The following is a 20,930-nucleotide window of genomic DNA, read 5'->3' as shown; positions in this document are numbered from 1 at the left end:
CAAACATTGATTGAGCACCTGTCATGGCACACGCTCTGCTATGTACCGGGGATACAAAGATTCATAAAGACTCATCTGCTTCCCTGAAGAGGTTCCTAGTTTAGTTGGTAGGAGAAACAGCAGAACACATCACTGTATGATAAGTGCAGTAATTGACCTGAGCATGTGTTTATAGAAACACAGACGGCTACTTAGCTTGCCTGGAGGAGTTAGAAGAGGCAGCCTAAAGAAAATATTGTTTGACTTGGATTTTGATGGAGGATGAAGGTGGAAGTCCTGGCAGTGACTGATGAGTGGGTGCTGTGAACAGAGACCACAACAGAAACAACAGAGTTGTGTGTGTGTTAAGAATTGTGAGCAATATGTGAGGCAGGAAGTGGGAGAATTGAGCACTCTTAAGTTCCATGTTTGGAAGCTTGGACCTGAATCTGTAAGCAATGAGACACCATGAGAGAGTTTTAAGGAAAGAAATGACTTTTATTGGGACTTGTTTTCATCCACTTCAAAATGCAGTTAAACAATTTTTTTAAAGATGAGATTGCTCTCATGAGAAGACCACATAGAAAATAACTTGAATTTTTTGTGTCCTATTATTTGTATATTCTCATTATGTCCTCTTCTTCTAGACTCACTTTCCTTTCTAAGATTTGATTATTAACAAAAATTCCAGTGACTTGTCTTTTAAAAGCACAGAAAGCTACTATATGCCTTATCAGACCCATCCCCAGAACAACCTGCATTATGTGCATACTTGGAAATTTGTTTGTGTTGAATTTTTAGATTATTTTTGACTGACTTAAATTCTGTCACTAGGTTAGTATTTGTTACACCCAAAAAAAAAATCATTTAAAATAGTTTTCATTGTGTAGACTTGGCTGTAATTTGATGAGGCTTCTCGCCTTCTTAGTAGTTTGTCTCAATCTGTGAAGCACAGCTGCTTCAAAGTTACAGAGACACATAGCATTTGGTCCGCTGGTTGAACCTGGTAGCTGTCCCCCAGGTAACCTGGCTTGGCAGGGACTACAACTAGTACTAGTGCTGGGATTCCATCTTCCTGGGCCGTTGGCATCCAAGGAGAGTGTGGGTCTTAAGCCACAGGATGGTAATCCCACTGGGGAAGCCCAGGGTCCACACATGCAGCCAGACCCAGCCTCCGTATCTCTCACAGGTTAGGAGGAGTTTGGGGGACCTTGAGCATTTTGCTGGCCTTGGCCAATTTGCCTGCTTCCTGTGTCATTTATGGCATCCGCCCTTGCCCTTGAACAGCGAAGGTAGAGCTGTACCAGTGCCTTAACTTTCTCAGCCTAGGTTTTTATCTGACGCAACATCTGACGAGTAGTGTAATTCCGAATATCTGTGTATCAAGACAGCCAGTGTGAAATCCAGCACAGGCAGTAGACGCTGCAGTAATGATCTTGGAGCTGTGCTCTCGTTGGAGCCACATGTGGCTATTTAAATTTAGATTAATTAAATAAATAAAATATAAATGTATTCTTCAGTGGCATGAGCCGCATTTTAAGTGCCCAGTTGCCACATGTGGCTAGTGGCTGCCACAGACAGTGCAGATATAGAAAGAACACTTCCATCATCACAGAAACGTCGGCACAGTGCTGGTCCAGAAGACATCCCCAGTTCTTGGTAAAAATTTTGACGGCCTAATGGTCAAAAGTTTCTAAACCTGAGCTTTGCATGCCTGAGAGCAATAGGGTATTCCTTTTGGTTTTTTTTCTCCCTCAGAGCAGAGAAGCTGTATATGACACATTTTCAAAGGCTAGTCTTCCAACCACAGTAATTTTACACAACACAGCGGATGTGTTGGGAAGAGCCAGCTTTTAAAATTAACGCTTTTTTCCTAGTGTTTTCCATTAGAAAACAAGGTCTGTGTTCTTGTAATAGAAATCATACTTAGGAATAAAAATCTTTTAAGATAATTATAACGTGCAGAAACCATAGTTTTATTTCTAGGTGTCTTAAGTGGTATTAATGCAGTAGCCTTAGGTGGAACTAGAGAACTTATTTTTTTATAACTTTCATTATGGAAGTTCCGCAGGAACTTTATCAGTGGAGTTTTGTTAATGGTTATCCCTTGGTATGCAGAAAATATTGATTATGCAGATTACGCACTGTGACGTATTTTGTTATTGAATTGTTAGGTTTTATAAAGACAGTACATTCATTTTGTACCCAGCAACCCCTGAAAAAACAGTATGGGTTGATCTCTGAGAGACTTAACATGCCACCTCTGTTTTATAAGACCATCCCCCCTGAGATTCACCTATCCAGTACCATCTCATAAAAAGAACTGCCTCTGAGTATCAAAAGAACTGTGAAATGTTGGTAATGTGACAAATCTCTCATTGTTCCACACTGGTGTAGGTTCACTTGTCTGTGTTGCTGGTAAGTTCTTTAATTTCTCCTGAAGTATTAGCATAATTCCATGTAATACAGAAGCATCTTAATTAGCAAATAAAAGTAAACTTCTGCACATGATCAGAAACCTTAGTGGGTTTTTAATAAATTAATTGAATAATCAAAAATGCAGCTGTGTCTTGCTTTGTGAATGGTTAAGTTTTGAAAAATACAATTACAAACTGTATTTGAAATGCATTCTTTATTTGTATTGTTCCGTCTCTCCAGTGAGCTTTTGCAACACAGGCTTTTTAGTAATACACAGTTTTGATTTGTGTTGTATCCATTTTTGGATCTTGAATTATATCATCAGCTTCATAGGATGTTTCAATTGTTGAATTTGATGCTGCGTTTGAATTGGGGGCTTTGGTTTTCCTGTTTGAGTTGCCTGCAAAACATAAAACAAAATGAAATAATTATTTGGAATTATGACATAAAATTTGGCCTTTTAAGATTTGTGCTTAAAACATACATTTTGGAGCAATATTGAAAATATGTCTTGAAAACACTGCATGGATGAGTGAGAAATGAATCATTTCAAAGTTGTTTTTGAGCATTTCCTTCTGAAAGTCAAATTATGGAAATAATAACAGAGGTTAAGAATTTCATTTAAGTGCTTACCTTTCTTTCCTCCATGTTTCCATGGAGGAAATTACACATTTGAGAAGAAGGCAACAATTTCTGGGTTACTTAATAAAAATGTGACTATCCCTATGCATAAAAACAAACAAAACTATACTAAAATTTATCTTAATAATTTGCAACACTCTTAAGGCCTTGAAATCGTAATCAGTTTAGATGTAATATTTAAAAGAGAACACATTTGTGCCACAATCCCATTCACTCATTCCACGTAAATATGAGTCGAAAACGCACAAGGATAGAGGAATATAGACCTTCGCTCATCACAAAAACTAAAGCTTATAGCAAAGAAATGGATTGTTCTTCAGGAATGATTGTTAGAAAAGTTAAGGGGGTGCCTGGGTGGCTCAGGCAGTTAAGCATCTGACTCTTGATTTCGGCTCAGGTCTGACATCACGCCCCCACGTCGGGCTCCACACTTAGTGTGGAGTCTGCCTGAGACGCTCTAAATAAACAAACAAATAAATAAATAAATAAATAAATAAATAAATAAATAAATCCTTAAAGGAAGAAAAGTAATTGTATCCTATAGTTTGCCAATATATACAAATTTAAATAGTGTATAAATACGTAGAAGCAGTAGATAAATGCCTGCCTCCTGTGCTGAATCCCTGGCCCCGTTCATAGTCTGCATGCTGTCTGACTTACCGGCAGCATTTCTTTCCTTGGCCTCCGGGATACCACCCTTTCTTGACTCACCTACTTTCTCCATTGCTCCTTCTCAGTCTCTTGTTGGTCCCTTTTCTGTCCGGGCCTCTTAGATTCAGGAGTGTCTCAGGGCTTGCCAGTTGGTTCCTATCATCTACCGTCTTCCTCCCTAATTAGTTTCATTTAGAAAAACCTGCTCCAAACCTGCCTCAGAGGAAGCGGGACCCACTGGCCAAGAGGTTCCACTATTAGAAACAGGTCCTTCCTCTTTCCTGTGCCACTTGCATGTGCTCGTACTACTGCCTGGCTTTGCCTATTTATAAGTAACTGTACAGACTACTTTCCAAGCCCCGTCAGACTACCCCCACTGTGGGTTGATTTCAGAATTCAGCACTCACAGGGTGATATTATTGACAAGTTGTGAAGAATGATGTCTTGCTCCAGCTTCCAGATCATGCCCACAGACTGAAACATAGGTAGTGTTGTTCTCTGAGCTCATCTTAAAAGTATCGTAAGTTTGAAGTATAGGGACAGCCTAGAGTCAAGTCAGTCGTTCAGTAAATAGCTTTATTTCATTACTTCTGAACCTCTGTGGTGATAAAATAAATGTTCTCCTCAGCGTTCAGTCATAATGTTTCAACCATATAATCTGATTTTTAAAAGTCAATTTGTTGTAGGCACCCCATTTTCTGGCCTGGCAGGTAGCTCTCTGGCCAGTCAGTGATCATTCTCTGTGAAGTGGAGTAGGGAAGGCTGGCATGGAAATCTAATAAACCGATAATTTGACTTGACTGTTACTTGCAAAGTGGAGTTTTAAAAAATAGTAGATGAAAATTTAGCTACTAAGCACTTAAGTAACGGAATTTATTCTCTGTGGGGGCCATTGAAACTGTTTTCCTCATGTAACATTAGAAAAATGACATTTTTATATGTTTATTTTTCATTTGCATAGCATAGTTTGTCCTTTTCAATATTCTAGCAGGTAAAGACAAAGATCAAGGATGTAAGATGTAAATTGGTTTCATTTTATCTGAGTGGCTTTTGCATCTTACATAAGCAATTCTTTAAACATCTAAAACTTAAAATTTTATTGGAGTTCCTGAAAGTCTGAACTGAATGTTGGTTAATTCCAGTCCTTCATGTGTCCTAAGCTTTTTACAATCTTAGAATCATAAGTTATTTCAATCAGACTTTCAAGGTGTTTTTATCTAGTCTTTTTTTTGTTTTTGTTTTTGTCTTTTTTTTTTTTAATGGGAAATAAATTCAGGTTATTTCCTAACTTAGGAGTTCTGTCTAAATCATCTCCGTGCTGACAGCTCTAGTTTCCAGTATGTATTTTCTGGCAGCAACTGGAAGAGTTTATCTAACCTGTCCACTGCCCTCTGAGATTTAAAGCCTTGCAAAATAGATTCCAGTGTTACAGGTTTTTCTTCATCTAGGACTTAGAAAGATACTCATTCTCCAGCCCTGACTCCTGATTTCCTTGGCTACTGGATCCTTCTAATTGGTGTGGGTACAAATTTGTTTCTTAGGTTGGCTTCTTAAGGCAAGGCAGTTCGCCTAACAGAACCAATCTGCTTCACAAACAAGAAAAGGTTTGCGATTTACACCATAACAGTATCATTTGAAGCAGGAATTTTGATTAGCAAGTTAACACCCCTAGTGTTGATGCTCTTCTCACAATTTACAAAAATCCAAAGTTGCTTTCAGTGTGTATCCTTCTGCAGTGAGTAGCTAGCGTGATGACAGAGTCCAGCGACCTGCATCTCTTTGGAATAATTCTAAAAGAGCAGGAAAAGTCTGAGCAACCTCACCTTTTCCTAGTTTTGCTTTGATTAATAGAAGCTAATTTCTTTTTTTTTAAAAAGATTTTATTTATTTGACAGAGAGACAGCCAGTGAGAGAGGGAACACAAGCAGGGGGAGTGAGAGAGGAAGAAGCAGGCTCCTAGTGGAGAAGCCTGATGTGGGGCTCGATCCCGGAACGCCGGGATCACACCCTGAGCTGAAGGCAGACGCTTAATGACTGTGCCACCCAGGCGCCCCTAATAGAAGCTAATTTCTTAACCAACAAAGTAGGGATACAATCAGCAGCCTCTTTTTCTGTTCCAGGATTACAGCATGGAATAGATTTTAAATAAGGAATCTGTAATTCCATTGAGCTCCCAAGGGATTTGTTACACATAAAAGGTTTTCCTTAATTAATTCCTCTTTTTCCTTGCTGAATGCAGACTGTGAAGGTCCAACATTATTGTTCTTTCCTGGGTTTGGCATTAGTTGTTCTTTCTGCTACTCATGTCCCATTTTCATTCTTTTTTTTTTTTTTTGGTGTCTGGTCCTCAAAGGGAAATCTCAACCTTCCTTTAATCCTCTACCTCTCAGACTGGCATTTAAATTAAAGCTTTGGCCTTTGTCAGAATTCAAATGCAATTCATCAAACAATCTTTGCAGGTATCCTCATCACGAATTACACCAATCTATTTTTTCTGATAATGGTTAAATTTTGCATTCATTTTCAGAACCGGTCCTCGGGAATCCATTTATCTTACAACTCCTCTAGGAACTCTGCCCTTGCCTGCCATTTCAAAATATCAGGAGAGTGCTGGAGACCCCTGCAGGTCTTCATCTCTTTGACTCTCTGGCCAGAACTGTAATTAAGCTTTTCTGCCATTATCTGCCTACATCCCCCTAGCTTCTGTGTCACAGTCTCAGTCCTACAGCAGCTTCTGATTCCTAATTGGCTGGCTCACTTTACTCCTGAGTGGAAAATCTACACATCCCACTCATCCCACAGTTCCTCCTCATGAAATGAAGCCACCTTAAATCTGTACCCTAAGTGTGTTTGATTTGCAGGAGGATGTTTTCCATTCGAATTTAATATGAAGCATGGGGCTGGATCCAAAGTTAATGTTGAAGTGGGCAAAACTTGCCCAATGACCTGCTGATTTATTGTTCTTTACCCTGTGCGGTGCCCTGCCTTCTTTAGAATATATAAGTATCTCAAGTATATAAGTATCTCAAGTATCTCAAGCTAAAAATTCACTGTAAAAGCTACAGTCTTAGACTTGCCCTTTGGCTTTATCCATCCATCAATGAGCGAAGGCAGTTCTATCTAGAAATGTTTTTCCTATCCTATTTTTTTCCACATTGGGCCTTTTTTCCTTTTTCTTTTCTGCTTCATTAAATTTTTCCAACCACTGACGACTAAAATAACTCACAAATAACTTAGCTCATATTTAAAATCCTCTAGGGGCGCCTGGGTGGCACAGCGGTTAAGCGTCTCCCTTCGGCTCAGGGCGTGATCCCGGCGTTCTGGGATCGGGCCCCACATCAGGCTCCTCCGCTATGAGCCTGCTTCTTCCTCTCCCACTCCCCCTGCTTGTGTTCCCTCTCTCGCTGGCTGTCTCTATCTCTGTCACATAAATAAATAAAATCTTTAAAAAAAAAATCCTCTAAATGAATTTTCACAAGAGACTAACTTCTATTTTGTTTATTGGTTCCAACATCAGCCGAGACTGCCCAACCCTGAGCTCTGAGGAGGACCCACACATACCAAATGTGGCAGGAGCTCTGCTGAGCAATTTGATTTTCTACATCTAGGAACAAAAGCAGTCATAGGAAATTGCAGGCTCAGTATTTTAAGTAAATGGTCCCTTAAGGAGGCACAGTAACCTTTTCTGTTGTTGAATTCAAATTACCCCATCTTCTACTAAGATCTCAATGAGTTCTTAAGGCCTTTCTGGGGGCACCTATGTGGTTCAGATGGCTAATCGTCTGCCTTCGGCTCAGGTCATGATCTCCAGGTCCTGGGATCCAGCCCCAAGTTGGGCTCCCCCTGCTTGTGCTCTCTCTCACTCTCAAATGAATAAATAAAATATTTAAAAATAATAATAAAAACATTTTTTTAAAAAGGGCACTTGGATGGCTCAGTCGGTTAAGTGCCTGCCTTCTGCTCAGGTCATGATCCTTAGGGTCCTGGGATCCAGTCCCACATCCAGCTCCCTGCTCAGCCGGGAGTCTGCTTCTTCCTCTCCCTCTGCTCCTCCCCCTGCTCCTGCTCTCTTGCTCACTCTCTCAAATAAATAAATAAAATCTTTAAAAAAAAAAAAAAAGCCTTTCTGAAACAAAGAATGGTATTACAAAATAATTTGGCCGCTGAATTAATAAGAGTTTTGAGCAGAGTTTTGTTGGACAGGTGTTAAGGCTACTAAGAAAAATAGATCCCAAAGTTGTCTATAAATTTACTGCAAAACCCATCAAAATACCACTTGATTTTTAAAAATTTGACAACATGATTCAAAAGTTTATTTGGAAACCTGAAGAGTAGCCAAGAAACTTTGATAATGAAGCATAATGGGAGGGAGGAGAAAGTCTTTCCTGGTCAGGTGTTAAAATTATATCACTACAATAATTTGTAAAGTATATTATTAGCTTAAGAATTAACAGATTGATAAATTTAACAGAGCAGAAGGTCTAAAAACAGATCACAGTATATGTAAGAATTCAGTTTGTGACATTTTAAATTGGCAAGAGAAAGATTATCCAGTAGATATTTGGACAGTGGGTTCATCTGCAAAAAAAAAAAAAAAAAAGGCAGATTCCCTACCTCATACTTTACACCAAAACTAAAATTCCAGCGTTATTAAAAACTTAAATAAAAAAACACAAATAAATGTATTAGAAGAAAATATAGGTTAATATCTTTATATCTTATAGTGAGGTGAGAACTTTTTTTTTAGATTTTTTAAATTTTTATTATTATTATTTTTTAAGTAATCTCTACACCCGATGTGGGGCTTGAAATCATAACCCCAAAATTGAGAGTCACATGCTGTACCAACTGAGCCAGCCAGGTGTCCCCAGAGGTGAGAACTTTCTAAGTATGAAACTAAAGGGAGAAAATACAAAAGAAGAAACTTCTCTAAATGAAAAATTGTCACATATTAAATTATAAGGGAAACAACTGTGAAAACATTTGTGATACATGTGGAAAAGAGTTTAGTTGCTGTGTGTAAAGTTCTTCTAAAGTGGCGAAAAATGTATATCACCATAAAAAAAAATGTGTATGAGATATGAGCAATAGTATGCCACAAAAGACCTGCCTGGCTCCACTGGAAAAGTGTGCGACTCTTCATCTCGGGGTCATGATTTCAAGCCCCACATTTGGTGGACAGATTACTTAAATAAATATTTTTAAAAAGAAGAAATAATGACAAACATTAAAATGTCCACTCACACTCTTAATTTAAGGTAAAAACACTATTTTTTTTCAGTGAAATCAGTAAAATGTGTATCTTTTGAAATAATAATACACCTGAAATAGTACTTTTCTGGAGGGCAGTTAGCAACTTGTATCCACAGCCTTTAATATGTGCCCATCCTTTGGTCAACAAGTCCACTCGCAGGGATTTATGTTAAGAAAATACTTAGATAATTTGTACAATGTATGTGTGTAATGAAAAAAAAATGGAAGCTCTTTCAAAGTCAATAATAAAATATGGTATACTCAGATTTTGGTTTCTAAATACTGTTCCCAACTAAAATGAACCAGGCTTTTAAGAGAAATGTCAGATTCCAGGGCTGGAACAGGGGACGTACAGGCTGCCTGGAACATTTTGTGACAGAAAGCAAAAAAGTGCTCAAAAAATTATGGACACATTTCAAAAGGACACAGGACCCAAATTTAAAGGGGCTCCCACAGGCCAAAGCTGAGACAACGTAAGGATCTGAATAAATAATGACAGTCATAGAATATTTTAAAACAAAACATCTGAGTCCATACTGATCTTAATAAATGAATCAACAGGTCATTAAACAGGGGAGAAGGGAAAGCTCTTTCTTGTAGAATAACACACAACCAACGTCAAAAGAATGTGGGGCTTGGAAAGTCACATTTTATAACTGTTGTAATAATAGTTTAAAATTATTTTGAAATTTTGAATGAAAAAAAATTCAGTCAAGAGCTGTCAATGAGTGCATGAAAGTTTGAGGAGGAACAGGATATTTTCAGTCTCAAAGTGCCTCCCTACAAATTACCTAGGAATTAATAGGGAAAAATAGTGACTTTACAATGTATTAATCCAGCAAATGCAACCTTAACCAATGAATCAAAGTTCACATCACCCCTAGTGGGACAAACCAATATTACATGCTTCCTGATATGAGGCCCTGAGAAATATGATTTCTGTGGTGTTCTTGTTGAAATGTATTCTCTCTCTCCAATCATGAGAAAGTACCAGACAAATTGAAAGACCCCGTACAGAATAACTGGCTTCTGCTTTTCAAAAATGTCAAGATCATGAAAGACAAAGGCTGAGGATTAAAGGAGGCTAAAGAAATGTGACAACTAATTACGAGACTAGATCCTAGATGAGAAAAACACTGCTATTAAGGATGTTGACAGAATCTGAGTATGAATTGCAGATTAGATAATATTACTGTGTCAGTGTTACATGTCCTGATTTTGCTAAACATACTGTAGCTATGTAAGAAAAAAAATCCTGTTCTTAGGAAGCACTTACTGAAATATTTATGGCTTAAAGGCATGATATCTGCAAATTATTTTCAAATGGTTCAGAAAATATACATTGAGAGAAAGTCAATGACAAAGAAAATGAGGCAAAATATTAACAATGAAGTAAATCTGAGGAGAGGAATACAACCTTCTCTCTACTATGCTTGCCATTTCTCTGGAAGTCTGAAAGTATATAGAAATAAAACAATAAAAAATCATAGCACTCTGCCAGGATATTAAAGTGGAACTATTCTATGGCAAAGGCATTTATTTATTGGCAAACAAAGACGTCAGTATTGTTCAGTGAAAAAAAAAAGAAAGCCTAAGACTCATCCCCCCACTTCGTTGTAGTCCCGTATGTAGAGCTGCAAACCAACAATCCATGAAGGATTCCACGTGGTGTTAATAACCCTCCGGTCTGTATGGTAGAATCACGAAGGCGCTGTTTGTTTGTTTCTCTGTATTTTCTAATTTTCCATCAGTAAAAGCGAATTGAAAGAAAGGTTTTTCTTTCCAGGTGACTCTCCTAAGAAGAAGAAATAGAGCAGACCATTCTGAGCCAGTCCGAGTCATGTTTTGCTCATGGACAGAAGAAACAATTGCGTGATCTTCAACTGTGCTTTCTCAGTATTCCACACGTGATTTGTGTTTTTCTCCTAGACAGCTGCACCTTCCTGAGGGGTTGCTCACCCTTTCTCATTTGCACCACCTGCAGGCCACCAGATACAGGGGCTCGGGGTTGTCTCTTATCACTGTACAACTGTATTATTTTCTTTGTGCCAAGCAGCTCTACTAATAGCTGCCCATTTAATTTCCATCCAGAACTCTGCTTCCAACAGCCCCTCTCCTCAGGCCTCCACCCACCTCCGCAGCCCCGAGTGTCCCTGGAGACTCAAAACCACAGGGTGGATGTGCTTCACCGGCCCGGAGCACCAATTTTCTTCAGATAGGAGAAGGAGAGGATGTTATTACTAGAGTCAAACAAGCCGTTACATTCAGCCAAGTTGAAAAATGACGTAAATTTTTAAAATAAGATGGGAAAAAGTTAAAAATAAAATGGGAACTTCAAATGATTTAAAGCTCATAGGCCTCAGGCAAGCCTTTCCAGTCTAGTCCCTGGAATTCTGGAGGTACGAGTCCCTTTCTCATTCTCCTTTAAGGAATTTCCAGTGGAAAAGTTTGAGAAGCAGGGACCTAGGACATTCACCCCTCTAACTGCTTCTCTATTAGCCATTAATTCTTTTACATCTTAGGAAATGAGTCCTCCCCCTCAAGAGTGTCTATTCAAAAAAGTGCCCTGCACACAGTCATCTTATCAGAGCTGTACAACTAACAAGCAGTGGGATTCTTTTAAACACTGGCATTTGAAACATGCATAACTCAAAACACACAAAAAAGGGAAGAAAATGATGATGGGACACAATTTAAAGGCAATCAATTTCTTAGCAACAGTTTCTGTGCACAAAGTGAGCCCTGGAAATAGCCCAGCGAAACTCTACAGTCACTCTCAGTGGCCTGCTGTTTTCAGGATCAATTCAAACGTATAAAGGCTTAAACTGTATACATTAAAAAGAAGGGGCGCTTGGGTGGCTCAGTCAGTTAAGCATCTGACTTCAGCTCAGGTCATGATCTCAGAGTCCTGGGATCTAGCCCTGCGGTGTTGTGCTCCCCACTCAGTGGGGGGTCTGCTTTGTCCCTCAAGCCTCTCCCTCCACTCCTCCCCCTACTCCTGCTCTCTCACGCCACTCTCTCTCAAATAAATAAATAAATCTTTTAAAAAAAGAAGAAGAAAGCTACACAAAGGAAAAACCTTGGCAAAACCGCCTAAGATCAGACTATTTTAGACTTAAACAGCTGTCATTTATAGAAACAGAAAAGTTCAGTGCCCTAGGTCAGTTTTAGAATTCACACAGAAACATTTTTCCCTTCACGCCATTCAAATTGCCTGTGATGAAAGCAGTCTCAATTATAAAAATTACTCTAAAATAATGGGAGGTCGACTCTTAAGAACAGATCATTTTGAAAGAAGATGAAACTGGTTTCCTCTAATGTAATGTTTACCTACTTGGTTCTTCAGCAAACATTTCATTATATCCTTGACCTTGAAGGTATTCCTTAAGTGGGAATAAAGACTTTTTATTTTTAATAGAACACTGGAACCTATTCCTAGGTGGGAGAGTCACTGGAACAGAGCATGCACATCTCACAACAGCTCCACAGTGTTTTCACTCTAAAGGGTCACTTTCAAATATAAGCCATTTTCTCTTCCTATTTCAGTGACATTTCGATTACCTATCTTGTTTTGGGCTCTCCACCATGGCTGATTTGGTTAAAATCAACCCAAAGGACTAAAATCACCTCATTGGAAAGCAGCAGGAAAGGCACTGATCACATAAAATCCTGCTTTGTCAATAGCAGGCACTCAGGAAAGGTGCCTTGAGCTAATTTGCTTCCGGATAAACACAATGTTTTTGAGAGGACATTTCGATGCAAGAAAGCAGCTTCTAACTACCTCAGAAGTGCGTGAATGGATCTCCTTAGCTGAACGGCAATAAGACCGAAAGACTTGAATCAACAAGCCAACTAAATCTGTTGCTAGGTTCTCAGAGCCGACATGAAATAACTGCCCCCGAAAACATTTGGGGGCAGTCCCTGAGATTAACCAGGAAAAACAACCAACTTCTATTTAGCACAATGCATGGCATAGAGGAGACGTTCAATGACTGTCTGATGGCTCTAGAGGCGACAGTAAAGAGGCTCCTGTGATCGTCTACTATAAAGGTATTACTCATTCAATTCATTCAACAAGCATCGTTACGCGTTTCAGGCAATAGGGATACCGTAGTGAGGAACAAGTGAAAATTACTACTTTCCGGGAACTTACTTTCCAGTTGCAGTGGAGAAAAGTTAGACAATAGACAACTAAAATATACACTAATATTAGTGCCAAATGCTTAGGAGAAGTATAAAACAGGAAGGGGGTATGAAATGTTGAAGGGGAGTTAAAAGCCAGATATGGTGACCAGGGAAGAACTCCCTAGGAAGGTGACTTTGAGTAAAGATTTAAAGAAAGTGAAAGTCTTATGGGTATCTGAGGGAAGAGCCTTCTGGACAATGGTGACAGCACATGCAGAGGCCCTGAGGCAGAGGAGTTTCAAGGAAGAGCAGAGGCCGGTGTGTCTGTGCACAGGAGATGAGAGAAATGTGGGGAGAGGGCAGAGCACAGAAGCCCTGGTAGGTCCCAGTGAAGACTTCTGTATCGAACAAGAGAGGTGGGAAGCAATTAGGGTTTTCTGACTTTGCTTGTAACAGGCTCACTTTGGCTGCTTTGTGGAGAGTAGACAGCAGGGGAGCAAGGGCTTACTTAGCTGGGAAGGGGAGCTATTTGTTTTAAAATGAAGAGTCTGGAGTTTGCACCTTTAACAAACTCCCTAGCTGATTCTTATGCATAGTAAAATTTAAGAACATCCGCGTTATATTAAGCACTTGAGACAAAAAATTGATTTTATGATCTAATTACTTGGTAGTCACTAATCCGCTGTGGAGAAACAGGGTCTAAGCCATTGGACTAAATTCAACTAACAACCTGTCTATTTGGTGACATAGTTCCAAACAGTGCTTCAGAAAGAGAACTGCCAAGGGACCTTGGCCTCTTGCTCTGTGACGCAGGACACCCTCTGAGACCTACCTCCTCTACAGAAAAGGAAAGTAGAGCTAATGCGATCATTCTGTGACCGCATGTACTCCAGAAATATACGTTTCAGGGTTCAGCCAAAAGAGAGCTTCTGAACAGGCGATTTTCCAAAACTTTTTAAAGTAAAGTTTTTCATTCTCTTTTTAAATAGAAGTTACGGAGGACTTATATCTTATTCTAAATACATACGTGTGCATAGGTACACATATATATTCTATTTATATAGTCTAAATTTTTATTAAAGTACACTCTATATATCTCAAAATTTATGACTACTACTACTTTTTATTTTATTTTATTTTATTTTTATTTATTTTTTTTTAAGATTTTTTTTTAATTTATTTATTTGACAGAGATAGAGACAGCCAGTGAGAGAGGGAACACAAGCAGGGGCAGTGGGAGAGGATGAAGCAGGCTCATAGCAGAGGAGCCTGATGTGGGGCTCGATCCCATAATGCCGGGATCACGCCCTGAGCCGAAGGCAGACGCTCAACCGCTGTGCCACCCAGGCGCCCCTACTACTACTTTTTAAATACATAACAGAAATTTATATTCACAAAAATTATAGCAATTCTTTCTGACTGAATTTCCTGGTGCTAACGATTAGCATTTGTGTGGCGCTTTGTAACTGAGATAATGAGACCCAGTTCCACAAACTGTACATAAACATTTCTTTCTACTTTATAGTCACTCTACGTGCACGTGTGCACACACGGATACCTTAAATAGTTTGTGATCTAGTCAGGAGCAAAGACAGTCTTCTGTTTACCTTTCCTGTTTTTCTGTTCCTTTTGTGTGCCTCTGAAGTGTTTTATGTGCTTCCTCCGAGCTCTGCAGCCCTCAGACACCCAAGGGAACGCTCAGCTGACCACTGACTGACCCATCTCGAACAATGCAACCCTCAGAATTAATTATCAGATATTTTGCTCCTCCATTTATTCGACCTCTTTGGCTTTCTCAAAAACAAAATTTAAAAACTCCAAGAGGCTAAAACCTTTATAACTGAGAGCCTTAAATACAGTAGAATGGATTTATTGGCTCCTTGGGTTATTTTTCATGAGAACATTTACATCCTGCCCCTCTTCTGTCCTTTGACCCAATTTCTTGAAGGTATTTCACCATTAATGCCTAATTTCCTGTGAATTTCTATAAAGGCACATAATGAGTTGAATTTTTAAAAAGGATTCATTGTTCACGGGATGGTGGGTTACCCAGGGACAGGTGATTTTCTTGCGTAGAGTGCAGGAAGTTGGCTGCAAATAATGGAGGCGGATTACCTTCTCGAGTGGAAGAAGCCTCGAGGTGTTGAAGTTTAAGGCCAGTGTCTAACTTTTGAGGCTTTGTAGACAGAAATAGGTAGCAAAGGACACAGACGCTGACGACAAAGGCAAGCAGAACAAGGGCAGCAGTTCCCAATCCAACCAGGGCACCGATGCTGAAGAAACAGGAAGAACATTCTCACCGTCACAAGATGGTTTACACGTACACTAGAGAGAAGGTCTGAAGACTGGTCGTTCTTGCTTCAGTCATTCCTAACCAAACTCAATTTTAGTATAAGCAGTATATGATTGAAATCTATAGCTCACCTTTTGCTTTCATCAAATTCTTACATTTTCTCTACACGTTTATATGTCAACGTTAGTATAGAAAACCATGTGAACGCCTATGGCAGGTGAAAGGTCACGTGATTTTCTTGGGCCAGTTTAAAAATATCTCAATCAAAGAAACCTCTATTAGTATATTTTGGAAAGAAAAATCATGTTCACCCACCAAAGATGAACAGAAAAATACCGACTGGTGCAAAAGTAGTGAAGCAAATGTTTACCAGAAATGAAGAGCTCTCCCTTTGGAGATACGTATGGAAGATGGCGCTTACTAGTACACAAAACCACACCTCTTACAGAAGAGGAGAAGAAGGTCTAATGAAAGGAAAGACACTTATGAAATTTATATAAAGTTCAGGTGTAGCCTGAGTTTTTCCTTTCGAAAAGAGCACACCACCAATGGCTTCTGGCACTAAGGAAGGACCCCTTGTGCTTTTCTCCCAAAAAAGTGTATATCTGATATTAGTTTCTCTGCATTCACTTTGTGGTCACTCCTTCTAATACAATTATCTATAAAACTAATCATTTGAGAAGAACATTTTTTAAGTGGGGAAAGGAACTTGGAGAAAAATTATCTTGAAAGACTACTAAGCAAACATACATACTTTACTTTCCCGAACCCAGTGTATGTGGGTATGTAAATATACAGAGCGGTTTTAAGCTGCTCAAGAGAGCACATACTTCTGTTGACTTTCCCACAGTGCTGTGCATGCGTATTAAAAGCACTGAATAGGGGTGCCTGGGTGGCTCAGGCGTTAAGCGTCTGCCTTCGGCTCAGGGCGTGATCCCGGAGTTCTGGGATCGAGCCCCACATCAGGCTCCTCCACTGGAGGCCTGCTTCTCACTCTCCCACTCCCCCTGCTTGTGTTCCCTCTCTCGCTGGCTGTCTCTATCTATGTCAAATGAATAAATAAAATCTTAAAAAAAAAATAAAATAAAAGCACTGAATAGAGTACTTGGCTTACAGTAAATAGAAGTAAATGATAGTAAATAGAGGGGCACCTGGGTAGTGCAGTCGGTTAAGCCTCAGACTCTTGATTTTGGCTCAGATCATGATCTCAGGGTGGTGAGATCAAGCCCCTAGACAGGGTCAGGCTGGGTGAGGAGCCTGCTTAAGATTCTCTCTCCCTCTCCCTGTCCCGCCCCCCTCCCTCCAAAATGGAAAAAAAAAAAAAAAAGAAGAAGAAAAAGTAAATCATAGTATAATCATCACTGAAAAGTAATCATCATCGAAATAGTCATTGAAAAGTAATGATCTTTTTCTTCGTCATCGTCCTGGCCTATCTGTAGGCTTCCGCTGTTTCCTAGAGATTGGGGCCCTGACAAGTTTGCCATGTACCAGGGGGAAGGAGGGGAGAATTTGACCAGGGAGGCTAGGTGTGTTAGGCTCTGGAAAGGAGAACAGAATTAAAAGTGAGGTGCTTAAGCTCATCCCATTTATCCTTGATTTTAGGAGATAAGGTCCCCACCCCCCGCCGCGGCCATTTAGAGATTGCCTCCTTGGCCACAGACTTGGAGTCAGACCTCCAGACCTCCAGAGATACTTGTGCCTGGTTGATTAACGTCAGCCCAATTCCCCTGGCCCTGCACACAGCGAAGCCTGGATAATTCTGTGGCTAGAGTCAGTGTATGTTTTGTATGTAAATTGGAGTTTGCCCTCACTTGTGCACTCTCTTCCCCGGGTGAGACTCCTTGGCTCTGGCAAGGTCTCTTTCATGTTTGTTGGCCCCAAAGCCGACTTTTGTTGATTATATGTGCCAGGGAGGGTTAGGACTCTGCACAGACACAGGGAAACATAATCCACTTAATGAACATTATCTGCTGCACAAGACAGCTAGGCTGCCACACATCTAGAAAGATTCTTGAAATGAGAACCAGTTATATAACAAATGCTCAAAGTAAAAAGTAACTTAGTCAATTTAAAAGTAAAATTGTCAACCTAATTAAATTCAACATGCATATTGTGAGCTTTTAATGTACACAGTTTAAAAACCCATCACATGATTGGGGTAAACAAAGCATGCTCTTTCTGCTTTCTAGTATAATGAAAGAAGGTTCTTCATAATCTTGACAGACAGCTTGGGTCACAGTCCCATTTTATAGAGACGTTGCTTCATGCGTACAAAACTCTAGATAAAGACGAAACTCTAGGAATCTCCGAAAATAGTCATGTTGACAACTACTTACTGAACTTATGTGTTGCCCTGTGCAACAGGCATTATTATTTTCCTAGGTCCTGAAGCAGGTCACCAAAGGAAGCCCTGAGAGGTTAGGGATTTTGTAAAGAGGAGAAGAGACTGGGGTGGGCCAGACGCAGGAAAGGGAGAATTCTCCTTTCCTCCCAGCACCTCGATGGCAGTCTGCTTTGCAGTCCCTGGGAGAGGGTCTGAAGCTGCCGCCTCGTCCATGCCGCAGGTCTCCGACTTGGCACCTTTGCTTACCTCGTGGTAGCTGGTGCTGTGCCTTTCTCCAGCAGCTGTAGAATCTCAGAACAAATGCTAGTGACTCCGGGAATGTTTTGCACGGTTGGACTATTTTAAATTTGGGCGGAGAGCAAAGAATATGAGGGAAATGAAGCGCTGAGTTTTTGCCTCCCCATCGTGTTCTCCGTGCTCAGTAACGAACAAGACCCCCAGGTCTAATACTGCCAACTGATGTCCTCAGTTGAAATGATTTTTGTATGTCCTAGGAACTGAGCTCTACTGTCTGTTGCATCTGTGCTGAGTGAAGAGCCCAGCCAGCTAGTCATTCTTTGCGCCCTCATAAGCCTATCCTCTGCTGCCTGTCACTTTGGAACTATTCAAGGATGTGAGGATCCCAGACACTTTTCCAATTGAGTTTGACTTAAGAGTTGCAGTCTCTGTCGGAGGTGCCGCCATCATTATTAACACCTCCAAAGATTGGAGCAGGGTTACTGTGCTATTTTCCAAAAGGCCAGACAATATGCCAGTGCAATACTGATTACTTCTCCGAATGAGAGGGATCAGCTGCCATTATTTTCCGAGATTATGCCCCACTCTGGCAGCACACAATGTTGTTAGCTGAACTTACTGGTAAGAGGCACCCTTTTTGAGATTTTTTTTGAAGCTGGTAATACATTTTTAAAAAATTACTGCCTCAAGAAATAACATGTAAAGTCACTTGCTGTGGACTGGACATGTGTGACAAATTCTGGATCGTGCTAGAGGATTAGAGAAATAACACTCTTCCCCTTTCCAGCAGAGTCTCTGTCTTGTCAGGCACAAGCTAATTGGTTTGTGAGAAACAACGAAAGGTGGGTCTGGAGTGCTCTCACATTCATTCTCCAGGCAAAATCAAAGAATCAGGTTCAAAGGTTGCAATCTTTTGGAGTGGGGTGGCGGAGGTGGGGGGGGGAAGCATTGAACAGTGAAAATATCTGCATAAATACTAACTAGGTGGAATAAGTAAAATTCCCATCATAGGAAACAGAGGCAAGGAAGACTCCACCTTACGAAGTCTCTTGTCTTTCCAGTAATGGCCGAGTGGCTCAGGTGTTAAGAAAGGGGGGTCCTGCAAAAGGTTCTACGGAGTGTGTATTATAAGGGCAAGTAAAACTTTCCCTGCCTGTGGGTCTCCAATTCGGTTCTGGGTCAGTGTCGGATCATCTGAAAAGAGCAAATTCTAAAGTCTTGTCGCTGTATGCGTACACACACACCCCTTTTGGATTTCTTCTCTCCCTCAGAGAGACTTTAAATACTCTGGTCCTTGGTTAATACCTTAAAATGAGTCCCGAAGTCTCCCCCTTTCTATTCAAAGCACCAAATGCCCAAACAAATCAGAAAGAGAATGAAAACCTCCTCAAGTTATCTGCGTGTCTTCTCTACCCACTGAGCCTTCTGCCCGGGACTCGTCCCTGGCGGGCGTGGAGACCCGGCGCGGGGCTGAGCCGGGCCCGCGGAGTGCGCACTGCGTGCGCCCCGGGCGCACAGCCCGCGCTCCTCCCGCGCTCCTCCCGCGCTCCTCCCGCGCTCCTCCCGCGCCAGCCTCGCCCGGGGGCCAGGCCCGCTCACACTTCTGGCCGCCACAGCCTGACCCCCGCCGGACGGGGGCAGCACGGGGCGGGCCCCGGGGTGGAGCAGCTCCGAGCCGGGCGCGCGTTCTGACCTGCAGGTCCCTCACCCCGGCCTCGGAGGCTCCGTGTCCTTCCGGAGGGACCCGGCCCCAGCGGGCGACCCTCCCAGTCCCGGGGTGGCACCGCTCGTCGCCTCCCCGGAGCCCGCCGCCAGCCCGCCCCGCTGCGCACCTGAGGCTCCACATATAGCTGTGCTTGTAGGGGAAGTAGCTGCCCGGCTCGCTGCAGCAGTACTTGAGGTCGGCGAAGCCGCAGCAGTAGAGCAGGGCGGCCCCCTCGCCGCTCCGGGGGCACTCGAAGGGCTCCACGAAGCTGTGGTTGAGGCTGTAGTAGCCCGAGCACACGCGGCTCGCCTCGCTCATCGCGGGCGGCTGCGGACAGGGGCACGCGAGCCCCCGGACCTGCCCTCGGACCGCGCGCGCCGCGCACCGCCCGCGCACCCCCACGGCCGGGGCTCGTCTCCTGCGAGCGGGGGTCGGTCGCACAGCCTGGGCGTTGAGCCTTCGCGCGCCTCCTCTGCGCTCTCTCCTCCCCCTGTCCACAGGGGCTCTGGTCGCTTGGCTCGCGCTTCTCCCTCTTCTTACTGAGTGGCCCTTTTTTCTGCCGCTCTTCAGCCCTGTACCTCTTCTCCCCCTCCCTTCGTGGGCTTTCTTCACGCTCCCTTGACTCCCCTCCACGACCTCTCACTTCGTCGACGGCCTGGGGAGCTCCGCTGGCCCCACGGCACGCCAGAGAGCGATTTCACCCAAAGGAAAAGTGGAGGTGTCTTGTATGTTTGCCGAAGTTGCCGTTCTGCCTCCCCAAGGACAGGGCAGGTGGGTTCCCGGCAAAACAGAGCAGGGCCAGGCGAACATTTACCCACAGGGGGCCACCGACCCACGGAGCTGAGTAGTGGGCAGACCCAAAGACCCTGAGCTACCAGGGAGGGGGTGGGTGGGGAGGCCTACTCCGTCTTTGAGAAGTACACGTGAAAGATTTAAATTTGCCAGTTAAAAAAAAATCAAAGACAGGAACAAGATTTTTCATCAAAAAGCTAGCCATGCATTACGTATTCTGTGAAATGGCCTGCAAAGGGAAGGGCAGGCCAGAGATTCCGGGAAAGAAGGTGAGCACTTTCTGCAGAGACAGGTAGAAAGAGAAGGAGGCAAAGGAGATAAGGAGAAAGAGACCTGAATCGGTTGTGAAGGGCTGCAGAAATTTCTCTTGTTTGGTATTCTCATTTAGTGATGCGTTTGTTCACAAAGTCTTAAAATTACAGTAGTAATGAAGGCCCTTGTAATGAACCAAACAACATCTTGGTGTGCAAAGAAGAAAATAATAATAGCCT

The 20,930-nt window shown here is 41.9% G+C and overlaps 1 protein-coding gene across 1 annotated transcript; it reads right to left on the bottom strand.

Annotated features, from left to right (window-relative positions):
• Positions 1-2,660: 2,660 nt before the first annotated feature.
• Positions 2,661-20,132, bottom strand: SHISAL2B (shisa like 2B). The gene is made up of 3 exons (XM_002919299.4): positions 19,775-20,132; positions 15,184-15,341; positions 2,661-2,797 (listed from the first exon to the last, which is right to left on the bottom strand). Exons 1-3 carry the CDS (start codon positions 19,963-19,965, stop codon positions 2,661-2,663), a joined length of 486 nt encoding a protein of 161 aa, XP_002919345.1. The 5' UTR covers positions 19,966-20,132.
• Between the last annotated feature and the right edge of the window lie 798 nt (positions 20,133-20,930).

This window comes from Ailuropoda melanoleuca, chromosome 3, assembly GCF_002007445.2.
Source record: "Ailuropoda melanoleuca isolate Jingjing chromosome 3, ASM200744v2, whole genome shotgun sequence".
Classification (NCBI taxonomy): domain Eukaryota; kingdom Metazoa; phylum Chordata; class Mammalia; order Carnivora; family Ursidae; genus Ailuropoda; species Ailuropoda melanoleuca.
Note: the sequence above shows the minus strand (reverse complement) of the source record. Positions and strands in the feature narration are given on the sequence as shown.

Coding starts and splice junctions, on each gene's coding strand:
- SHISAL2B (XM_002919299.4), bottom strand. CDS start 19,965: ATGAGCGAGGCGAGCCGCGTGTGCTCGGGCTACTACAGCCTCAACCAC. Junction 15,342..19,774: donor AGCTATATGTGGAGCCTCAG/GTGCGCAGCGGG, acceptor CTGTTTCTTCAG/CATCGGTGCCCTGGTTGGAT. Junction 2,798..15,183: donor GGCTTCTTCCACTCGAGAAG/GTAATCCGCCTC, acceptor TATGTTTTGCAG/GCAACTCAAACAGGAAAACC.